The sequence below is a fragment of the Etheostoma spectabile genome, chromosome 12, assembly GCF_008692095.1.
Source record: "Etheostoma spectabile isolate EspeVRDwgs_2016 chromosome 12, UIUC_Espe_1.0, whole genome shotgun sequence".
In the NCBI taxonomy this organism is placed as follows: Eukaryota; Metazoa; Chordata; class Actinopteri; order Perciformes; family Percidae; genus Etheostoma; species Etheostoma spectabile.
The window spans coordinates 3,737,156-3,748,243 of NC_045744.1; the positions used below are offsets into that span (position 1 = coordinate 3,737,156).

Below are 11,088 nucleotides of genomic sequence, written 5' to 3' on the forward strand. Positions count from 1 at the left end.
CCTCAGCCTGCTGCCCCAGCATGCAACTGCAAAGAGGATAGCACTGGCTTTGGCCCTTCCTGTAGAGGGCTTTCTTGTCCATGTGTACCCCCAGGCACTTATATAGGCTGACTGATCTTCTTGGTCTTTGTTGCGTTCAGCTGCAGATGGTTGAACCTGTCCAATTGCATATTTACAACAGCCTGCTACCAAGAACAAGTGGAGTTTAAAGCTGTTTGTTATATTTATCATTGCGACTGTAGCAGATGCACATCATTAAAAAACATCTGGTAAATACATGGTGGCATGATATTTCCTGACTCTATGAGTGGATTAGAATGTCCTGAATATGCCAGTACACCTTAATCTGGTGCATCGTCGGATTTAAAAGCCTCTGCAATTGAAGCTATCAGTCTGATAGTCTGCGTATTTCTTCTTTAAGGAGTTGTTTCACACTTTGGGATATGATGTTATGTGCCTTCTTGTAGTCTTTCTTGTTTCTAGTGTTAGACGCAAAATTGATACCGAATATGAAACCAGAGGAATACTGATTATTTCACGCAAGAAAGAAAAATTTGTCAACAACTTGACAACTGAGCAAACCGCTAAGAACGACAAGCTTTTGCAGTTAAAAGCTCCAGAAAAAAAAGCCAGTAAGGAGAACTTCAGTTAAGACTACATTGTGTATGAATTTCTCTCATAGCGGTGAAATTGTATATGACAACCACCTGAATATGAATTTCTACCCCCTCCCAGTCAGAATGTGTTTTAACTCCTACGGCGGCAGAACTTAAAATTAGCATCTGTGAGAGTTCCTCCCAGTGTAACAATAGTTTTACGTTATTTTGGGACTATTTCATTGCTAACATCAGCTATCAGGTACCCAAACATATGTTAGGTAAAGTATCAGTGCTATTGTTATTCTGTATATTGTACGAGATTAATAGTGTATGGAAGAAGCAATGGAGGTTTTAATAAGGTGTTTAATATATTTCTCTGAGCAGTATGAACAATGTCAATGAAACAGAAATAATCTCCTAGTATCTCCATGGTTACACACAGCTGTTCTAGCATGACCTGAGATGTCTGCCGGGGACATCACGACACATATGATTACATTTATGTTATAACGTAGACAATCCTTTTTCATCAGTGAAACAAGGAAAAGTATCCTAGACGTTGTTCTAGCGTTATGTATAACCATGCTACAGTTAGCCAAGCACTATAAAACTTCAAATGCACACAAATAGGCAGAATTAGCTTTAGATGAGAAAACCGGCAACTTTGGTATCCCTTTAAAAATCCTTACTCTTAATGAGCTCTTTCCATCTTGGAAAAGCCACTCCAATATTAACTTTGGTTCTTGTTGCTTTGCCTGTCGCGTTGTCTATTTAATTCTCTTTTTAACTTCCTTGGCGACTACGTTACACGTCCTATAGAGCAGGGGTTCCCAAAACTTTCAGCCCACGAACCCCAAAGTAACGGTGCGAGTGACTCGCGACCCCCCCACTATAAACGTATAAAAACATTGCGCGCAACCGCGCACGCACTATAGGCGTGAAAATCAAAAGAGCTGTTCCCTTTTTAGTTATTTGCTTGGTTTTATTTTAAATTTAGCCACTAGTTTTATCTTGTGTTAAAATCATGGCTAACATATGCTATGTCTGATCATTTTTAAATTTTTATTTTATTTCTGGAAATCAACTTGCGACCCCCCCCTTTGGGAATCACTGCTATAGAGAATAGACGCGATGCTCCAGCTTAAACCGGCTTTTCCAATCTGCCAAGCGGCGGTATGTCCCTCTTTGGCTAATGTCATTTAAAGATCAAACGTCAAAAAGTTACACAAGGGAGCTTTAAGATTTGCACCAAAGGTCAAAAGTGAACATTCACGCTCAGCGTTTTACATACCAGTATATCATTTCTAACTGCGGTGGAATATGCCCTCATTCATATAGGCTACATTATTTCTGGCTTGAAATCCAATTCAATTAGCCAGCTCGATCGATTCAGTTTAAGACACGTTGATATCAGCCTTGAAAGCCTCCTTATCTCATTGGACAGCTCATTGGACGAGGACTGACAGAAATAAGAGATGGCATCTGTTGATGATAGAGAGTGTCCTTTCATGTCACTTCCAGCTCTCTCTCTTCCTCTTTTTTAGAGCTGGGACTGTTTTTCTTTTGTCCCATCTGTCACCACCATGCTACAGGGGACACTTGTCATCCGACGTCTCTCAATTTCCTCTATTCAGTGTCTTAGACTCCTTTTCCCTCCATCTCTGGTTTCCCCTGTCTCTTCCTCCTCCCCTCTCTCGTTCCCGCTCTCTGTCGTGTTCTGGCTCTTGTGCCTTTCCCCGGTATTTGTGATTTTATGATTACATCTGATTTGGGGGGTGGGGGAGGCTTTCTTCAGCACAGAGAGACGCTCTCAGGGGGCTCGGCTTGTGAAAGCCATCCAATCTAAATGCAGATGGAAATATCTTTCAGGGATTCTATTCCACCATGTGCAATATTCCAAATAAAATAAGTGGGCTTATTTAAAAAAAAAAAAGACTTTGGTTGGGGTTTTTACACAGGTTCTCATATTAGTTTTACACAAATTGGTGCATTAAACTGAAGGTGTAAATTTGAATAAAGAGGACCAGAAAACATAACAAATGTTAAAATCCTTATTAAAGCTTATGAAAGCTTTGGATTTATGTCTTCTGTCTCTTTGCTGTTATTTTGCCAGACTGTCTTGTCTTACGGTCCATGCTCCTCATTGACTTTGTGAGCAGAAACAGCTCATGAACTTATTATGAATTATTAATGAGGATATATGATAGTTGGTTTTTGATGATGGATTTTCAAAGTAACCACAAAAACAACAATTTTAGGTCCTTTTACTAGCTGTTTTGGGAGATTTCACCCGCATCTCACTATCTTCATTAGCGGGTGGGTGTCATTCCGCTATGCAAATAAATAACTTTTATGGTCAGAAAAATAAAATGTCAGCCTAAATGCTCTTCTCTCAGCAGCTATCATTTTGGTTTTTCATGTTACAGACATTTCCCCATGCCCGTACACAACTGACGTCTGACTTCCACGTTCTTTTCTGTTCTTTAGTTGTTTTTAGTAAATAAATGCATATTCTGTTCACTTATAACTTGTCTAGTCCCCTGTCCTTGTCGCAGCCTATGAGCCAGTTTGCATCACATGGAGGTTACATGTATTGTTGACTCTGAATTGCCCAATGGGTGTGAATGGGAGCTAGAAGGGTTGTGGCAGTCCTGTGATAGCCTGGCGACCTGTCCTGCTCGTCCAATGTCCCCCCCCCCCCCCTGAATAGGATCAGCAGTTTCAGATAATTGGATGGGATCTTGCTTGGTATCAAACAGTAAGGTGCACAGAGGACAATGCACAAAGAGGCAGAATTGGTTGGTCAGTGGATCGTGTCTGTACAGGAGATCCGGTTGCCATGGTTACATTGAACCTGTGTGTCATGGCAACCCGATTGAAGAGAGTCAATTAAATTTGCAGAGCCATGACCCTGCCTCTCGCTGTGACATTGGCTTTACATTAATTTAAATAAATAAACAAAAGGAAAATTAAAGAAAATAAGTTGCAGTCCGGGCAACTGTGGTCACTTGTGTGTGTTCTTCTAGTCTTGTTTGTCTGTGTGTGTGTGTGTGTGTGTGTGTGTGTGTGTGTGTGTGTGTGTGTGTGTGGGGCAGGGATCCTTATGTGTTCCTCTGCTGGAATGATAAAACCAGTTCCTTGTTCTTGTGTGGAAACATGAGCGTGAAATGGCTGGTGAATCCCTGAGGTCTTGGAACTGTAGCTGTCACATTGGTTAGAAGCTACGGTACAACCCACACTTGCTTTACTTAAAATGCTTAGTGTAGAATATTGTACAGCATTTCCTCTCTAATCAAACAAGGAGAGATTTCCAATATATTGCTCATTGTTGTCCTCCAACCTATTTAACTGCATAATCCCATTGTGTTATGTTCTTTCGTTTGTCCTCTGTAGGAGCAGCCTCCTCCTCAGTAAACATGCGTAGGATCACCCATCCTACAGTACAACAAATGCTGGCAGGCAAAGCTGTCCTCCCCTGTGTCTTCACCCTCCAGACCAGCTCCTCCAACCAGCCCCCCCACCTCCTGTGGACTCGCGTCAGGGCGCCGGCAGAAGTAGAGAGCGTTCGTGTGGAGCAGATCGTGCTTTCTGCTAAAGGTAAAACAAAGCCATGAGGATCTGGTTTAGCCGTTTATAAGTCTTACTCTACTTTGCTAAGTCAGATATTTCAAGTGCTCAGAGCACACTTAACCCTTTTGTTGTCCTTGGGTCAAATTTGGCCCATTTTCAAAAGGGATCTATATCAGAAAATTGGGTTTCTTTCAAGTAAATTGTCAAAAATACCAAAATAATGAGGATGGTTCACTACAACGCTCATAGCAAATAAAATAAACAATCAGTGCACCACTTTCATTACATACAAAACGTCAAAAAGCGCAGGAAAAAACAGATTAAAAAAATCGGGAAAAGTGACAAAAACATCAGGAACGCGACAACACTGTTGAGAAAAGACAACCAAATAGTTTCAATTTAAAATGTATACCCAGAAAAACAAAAAATGCATGGTCTATTGTAAGACAGGGTGCGTCAGTCAGTGTTTTCTTATGAAGAGTGGATCAAATGTCATCACCCTGCAACTGTGCAGCTCCCCTCAGCTCGAGGCTTTTAATGAATTCATCTGAAGGTCTCACGAGTACAACAAGGACTAAGACCTCCTGGTATTAAAATGAGATAAATCCACTCAGGAGAGGTTCTCCGCTGTACTTGTAAATGCTCCAAACCTCCCTGAGTGGAAGTCTAGGCACAGATAAATTCATCTATCTAGGTCCGTTTTAAAGTTTGGGTGCATTCCAGTTCTGTTTTTACTTGTTTCGGTTCAGTCTTACTTCTCTCATCAGCCTGGTTTAAAGATGCAGCCGGCAGCTGTTATCAGTGGGAAAAAAAGCTCCAAAAGTTGCAGTTGGAAATTAACGTTAATGTGCAGTTCATTACTTTGAACCGAACCACTCAAACTAAATTTAATGACTGAGAACTTCATTTTAATTCGCTTTCCTTCTAACGTCCAATGCTAATGAATAAATAAGCAGCAATTAAATGTATAGTTCAAAATTAAAAGCTGATTGAACTCTCAAAAACTGAGCTTATATTAAGGTGACCAGATTTCCCAGACAATATCTGGGGACATTTTCAGCTCAGAAGCGCATATACTCCAAACCACGTCATGTTTTTATTTTTGTAAAACCTAGACCTAGAGCTGTTCTCATTAGGGGCTGACCCCCCCCTAAAGGTCTGATCCTAAGGAGGTCGACCTTTCCGTTAAAGATTAATATACTTCTTTAAAACATAAAAGTGCATTCGCTAAACCCACCAGACTCCATGTAAATAATCAGTGATTTTAGCATCGTAAAATACGGCTTTCTAAAACCTCTCTGAGCTCTGAGCAGCGCCGGCTCTGGCCGCCTTGAGCCACTATCGGCTACGTTTGGTCAGTGTTTTCTTTCTTTCAGTCCAATTTTAGGTCTGTCAGTCAAAGGGAAAACCGGGGACATTTCAGGGGACAGATCCAACCGTGGACCGGTCACCAAAACCGGGGACTGTCCCCCGGAAACCGGGGACGTCTGGTCACCCAAGCTTATATGCTTCGTCAGGACTGTATGGATGTAGTTTGATCCCATTTGATTGAGAGATGATGTCATTGGCCCACTTGTGTGTCTTTTAACTGAACACTAGCCATTCACATTGTTTGTCTTTGACTCACCGGTCCACATAAAAGCGTGTCAAACGATTACTTTAGCACCCTTTGTCTGTCAGAAAGTACAAGTTAGCTGTTAATAAGCTAATGTTAGTTAAGTTTCAGCTCGCTAAGGCACTTCCAAACATAGTACTATAACCTTCTGATTTATCCACATTCCAATAAGCATCATAGCCTACTGTATACAATATGCAGACTTAATTTAACACCCATAACCACCCTCAACCATTAGCCATGTTGCCATCATGAGCCAGGCAGCTTTTTAGACTCAGTGAGTACTAACATAGATATTATATCATCATACTATCTTACTTACTACCCGGGGTATTCGGGGCTGGTATGCAGGGTTCAAAATCAACTTTTTGTCCACCATCCAAATGGCTGGTGGATGTTAAAATTGTACTTTTTTTGGGGGGGGGCTGGTGAGTCAAGCAATGTTGAACCCTCCTGGTATGTACATGTGTTGTAGAAGAGTGCAAGGACAGTTGGTTTCTGGCCATTTTTGGTGGGCTGGTCTGGGTCTCAAAAGTCCAGGGTGGATTATTGACCCCAGTCCAGCCCTGGTTTTTGTGTTGCTAAATCCTAATTGGTCCACAGAAGTATGTGACATCATGTTGTTCTAACTGAGCCCCACACATGTCCAACCAGGTAGAACAGCTAAGACAAAAACCCCAAAGTCTTTGTTGGAAATTGACAGAAAATATGTTCACATAGGATCACAATTACTGAGAATTGAGAAGACAATGTATGTATCCAGGGCGCCGTAGACGTTTATGTATTAGCTCTAACATCAGCAGGATTTTAAAAGACACGTATAATGAAAACAACTCTCTTTCTGTGCCAAAGGTGATGTAATCAAGGTGAATAAGGCTTTCAGTGGCCGCGTCCTGCTGCCAGGGTACGCCGCCAATCCTCTGAATGCTACCATGGAGATCTCCGGTCTCCGCACCAACGACTCAGGCACTTACCAATGTCAGGTTGTCATGGGTAACGACTATGAGAGAGACACTGTGCCCCTGGTGGTCTCCGGTAAGTGTAGCCGCCACTAATGGAGATTTCATTGGGAGATAAGTTAGCGCCACAGCTCCCCAGAGAAGAAACAGGACTGAGCAGCTATAACACAAATTCTTCTACTAACTTAATAGCTTTTGTGTTTTTTATTGTGCTAATGTAAGCTAGATAATGGCTGCTTGACAACAGGAGCCTTGGCGAGCCTTTTTAGCATTAATAACATGTATTCACCATATTGGTGTTAAATGACTGACTTAATTAATGGAGCTTTCTCTTGCTCTCTGTGTTTGTGTTGCTTTTGCTATCTAGTTTTCCACTTGAGCAATGTGTTATACTTTTAATTAAAGAATTGGGACTGAATACCAATGGCAATGTTTCAGCGTGCCCGTCTGGGAAATTTCTGCTTTCAATTGATCTGTTTGTGGCTTTAATTAACACGTTTTATTGATTAAATCCCACTCATTTATTGTTGGGGTCCCTGTCCCCGTGTCCACCCGTGCAGGCGTTGTGTTTCACTACCAGGCTCCCAGCGCTCGATACGCCCTCTCGTTTGCCGACGCCCAGCGGGCCTGCCTGGAGAACTCGGCTCAGATGGCCACCCCCGCCCAGCTGTGGGCGGCGTACTACGACGGCTTCGCCAGCTGTGCACCCGGCTGGTTGCACGACCAGACTGTCCGGTGAGGAGACGTTCAATAACGCCCTTCTCTTTGAAGATGGGCTTCAACTAACAGTTCATTTTTAGTGATTCATCTACAGATTATTTTCTCAATGAATTAAATAGTTGAGGGTTTCTTACATTTAACCCTTGTGTTGTCTTCCCGTCAAAAACCAACACTTTTGTTGAAGCTTTTTATCAATGTTTTTAACTTTTTATCACGTTTTTGTCCCTTTTTTCGTCCCTTTTTTTGACATTTAACTCTACGTAACACTAACTTATTAACTTTAGTTTTACAGTTATTTTTTACATGTATGGTCAATGAACCTCATTTAGAGGAAATTATACCTAATTTTTGAGTTAGAAAAGCAGAAATTAGGAATTATTGAGACTAAAATTAAAAGAATGGATGTTGATGATAATCACAGACTGGAATATGTCAACTTTTACTCAATATCATTTCAAAACCACTTCAATTTCTTTCTCCAAATGCCATAAAATTGAATAAGACGTCCCAAAATTAATAAAAGTAGAGATTTGTACTTGCCAAAGAGCGTTGTGTGGAATCTGTCATGTTATTTTGGGGAATTAAAAAGAACATTGATATAGGAAAACGGGTCAATTTGACCCGAGGACAACATCAGGATTAAATTGCTTGTTTTGCTGGACCCCCGTCCAAAACCCAAAGATATATAACAATTCATCATAAAAGATAAAGAAAACCAACAGATTCTCACATCTGGAAAGCTGGAATTCACCGGCTTCTTTTCCTTAAAGGAATAGTTCACCATTTTGGGAATTATAATTGCTTTCTTGCTGGGTTACATGATAAAATCAATACTAAATCAATGTAAAGCTTAGCGTAGCACAAAGACTGGCTGGAAACAGCAGGAAACAGCTGACTCGTACATTTTTAAACCTTGGTTAATAATAATAACGCGTGTTAGTGAGCTTCAAATGTGCTGGTTGGCGGTATAAGTTATCTCTAAACAAACCAGCCTACCTATGTCCCCTGTTTCCAGTCTTTATGCTAAGCTAAGCTAACTGGGTGGTATCAATCTCTCAACCATTTTAGCAAATAACTGTATTTCCCAACATGTCAAACCATTAGAAAACTTAAACTTGGATCATCTGTTCCGTTTTGTCACCTCATTTGCTTCAGATTCATGTTCTTGTTTTTACCACTGCTCTTTCTTTGGATTTTATTCTAATGTATTGCCCTGTAAAAGTGATTTTAAATAAGAATGTATTCCTAACTGGCATTTTAAGTCTTAATGAGAATATAGTCTTTGATATGTGAGCTGAGATAATGTTCATGCAGTCAAATGTCCACAAGATTTTTCTGCTTATTTCCTATGACAAGTAAAAGAAGAAAAAAAAAGGTTCAGTCCCATTTATGACTCTCACCTGGTTGTCTCCACAGCTATTCTGTCCAGTCGCCAGAGCTTGGTTGCTATGGACACGAGGAGTACTCGTCTGGAGTTAGGAATTATGGGAAGAGAGACCCGAAAGAGCTGTTTGATGTGTACTGTCTCGCAAAAGAACTAGACGGTACACACACACACACACACACACACACACACACACACATTACGCTACAACATTAAAGAAAGGGCGATATTCTTGTATTTTTATGTCACTTTCAGTAAAGTGACAAGACAAAAAAAACTTTCTATTGCAACAAATGTGTATCCTTCCACTGCTGTAAGTAGTCCCCAACAAACACACCCATTAAAACTGTTTAAGGAACCTTTGCTAAAAACTTCATGGAATTTGTTGAGAATTACAAAAATATAGAATATCCTCAGCAAGTTGCATTATAATTAGATGAAATGATGTCTGATTGCAAAGCCTACATATGTATGACAGTGTTTAAGCCAGAATAGACATCATGATTTCCCCTTACATACATTTATCTGCATCCTGACAAGTTCCTGTGTCATGTCTCCGTCCTCCAGGGGAAGTGTTTCACTCCTCGGTCCCGGGCAGGCTGTCTCTGTCGTCGGCCTCGGACCGCTGTGTGTCCCTCGGGGGGCAGCTGGCCACAGTGGGGCAGCTTTATCTGGCCTGGAAGGCCGGCCTGGACAGCTGCGCCCCGGGCTGGCTGTCTGACGGCAGCGTTCGTTACCCGGTGATCAGGCCTGGCCCAGGCTGTGGAGGGGGCCATTCAGGGGTTCAGCCAGGGGTCCAGCCAGGGGGCCAGCCAGGGGGCCAGCCAGGGGTCCAGCCAGGGGTCCAGCCAGGGGTCCGCACCGTCCCACCCAACAGCACCGCAGACAACACCACAGCGCTATATGATGCGTACTGCTACAGAGGTATTGCAGAAGGAAAAAAAAACGCTGGCTGCATTTGCATAATATTTTTTTGTTGATGGATGAAAGTGTTAAAGAATACAGTGTACTACAGCATAATCTCATTATTGTTTCCTATTAACCCGCGTGTTGTCTTCCAGTACAAATTGAAAATCAACACTTTTGTTGATGCTTTTTATCAATGTTTGTAACTTTTTCTTACTTTTGTGTCCCTTTTTTCCACACTTTTGACGCTTTTTTTCAATGTTTGTCACTTTTTTGACACTTAACACCACGTAACACTAATTTATTAACACTAGTCTTACACTTATTTTTTGAATTTATGGTCAATAAACTTCATTTACAGGAAAGTATACCTAATGTTTGAGTTAGAAAAGCAGAAATTATTTCGACTAAAATGAAAGGAATGGATGTCGATGGATAATCACAGACTGGAACATGTCAACTTTTACTCAATGCTGTTTCAAAACCACTTCAATTTTTTTTTCAAATGCTATACAATTGAATAAGACGCCCCAAATGAATGAAAGTAGAGATTTGTACCAAAGAGCGTTGTCTGGAATCAATCATGTTATTTTGGGGAATTAAAAAGAACATTGATGTAGGAAAACGGGTCAATTTGACCCGAGGACAACAAGAGGGTTTTAAATTAAAATGTGTATATCAAAAATAACAAAACAAATTGACTGATGCATATTCATATTACTGCCATCTCACTCCTAACAGAGGTGTGGATGTTACCATGGAAGCTTTGAGTTCTAATTAACATAGGTACATTGAATACATGTCACTGCCACTGTTGTCGCTATGGCAACAATGATTTCCAATCCACGTTATCCATCCCGCCGTTATGTATCTGTGAAACTGCTGTAGTGAGAGTGAGAAAAAGAGAACAGGATGTGTTGAAGTTAAGCATCTAGATTAAGGTGACCAGATTTCTCAGACAAAATCCGGGGACATTTTCAGCTCAGAAGTGTATTTACCTCCAAAACACGTAATGTTTTTATTATATATAATAATAATATATATATTATTATATACATCCTTATACTTCAAGATAAAAAGTCCTAATATTTCAAGATAAAAAGTCCTAATAGATCAAGATAGAAAGTCTTAATATTTCAAAATATAAAGTCCTAATAGTCCTAATATTTCAAGATAGAAAGTCCTAATATTTCAAGATAGAAAGTCCTTATAGTCCTAATATTTCAAGATAGAAAGTCTTAATATTTCAAGATAGAAAGTCTCAATATTTCATAATGTTGTAATGTTTACTGAACTGCAAGGGAAGTTAATAGGATAATTGTCCAGCTTGTATTT

General features: G+C 40.6%; 1 protein-coding gene across 3 annotated transcripts in view; it reads left to right on the forward strand.

Annotated features, from left to right (window-relative positions):
• LOC116699510 (neurocan core protein) overlaps positions 1–11,088 on the forward strand; it is a 49,912-nt gene that overhangs the window by 15,891 nt on the left and 22,933 nt on the right. Inside the window, exons 3-8 of one of the 3 annotated variants that reach the window (XM_032532143.1) lie at positions 3,993–4,196; positions 6,637–6,819; positions 7,304–7,478; positions 8,880–9,007; positions 9,415–9,629; positions 9,696–9,771. In XM_032532143.1, coding sequence (XP_032388034.1) covers positions 3,993–4,196; positions 6,637–6,819; positions 7,304–7,478; positions 8,880–9,007; positions 9,415–9,629; positions 9,696–9,771 — 981 coding nt within the window. Of the gene's footprint in view, positions 1–3,992; positions 4,197–6,636; positions 6,820–7,303; positions 7,479–8,879; positions 9,008–9,414; positions 9,772–11,088 lie in introns of all 3 variants that reach the window. The other 2 variants (XM_032532144.1, XM_032532142.1) reach the window with 2 other exon arrangements.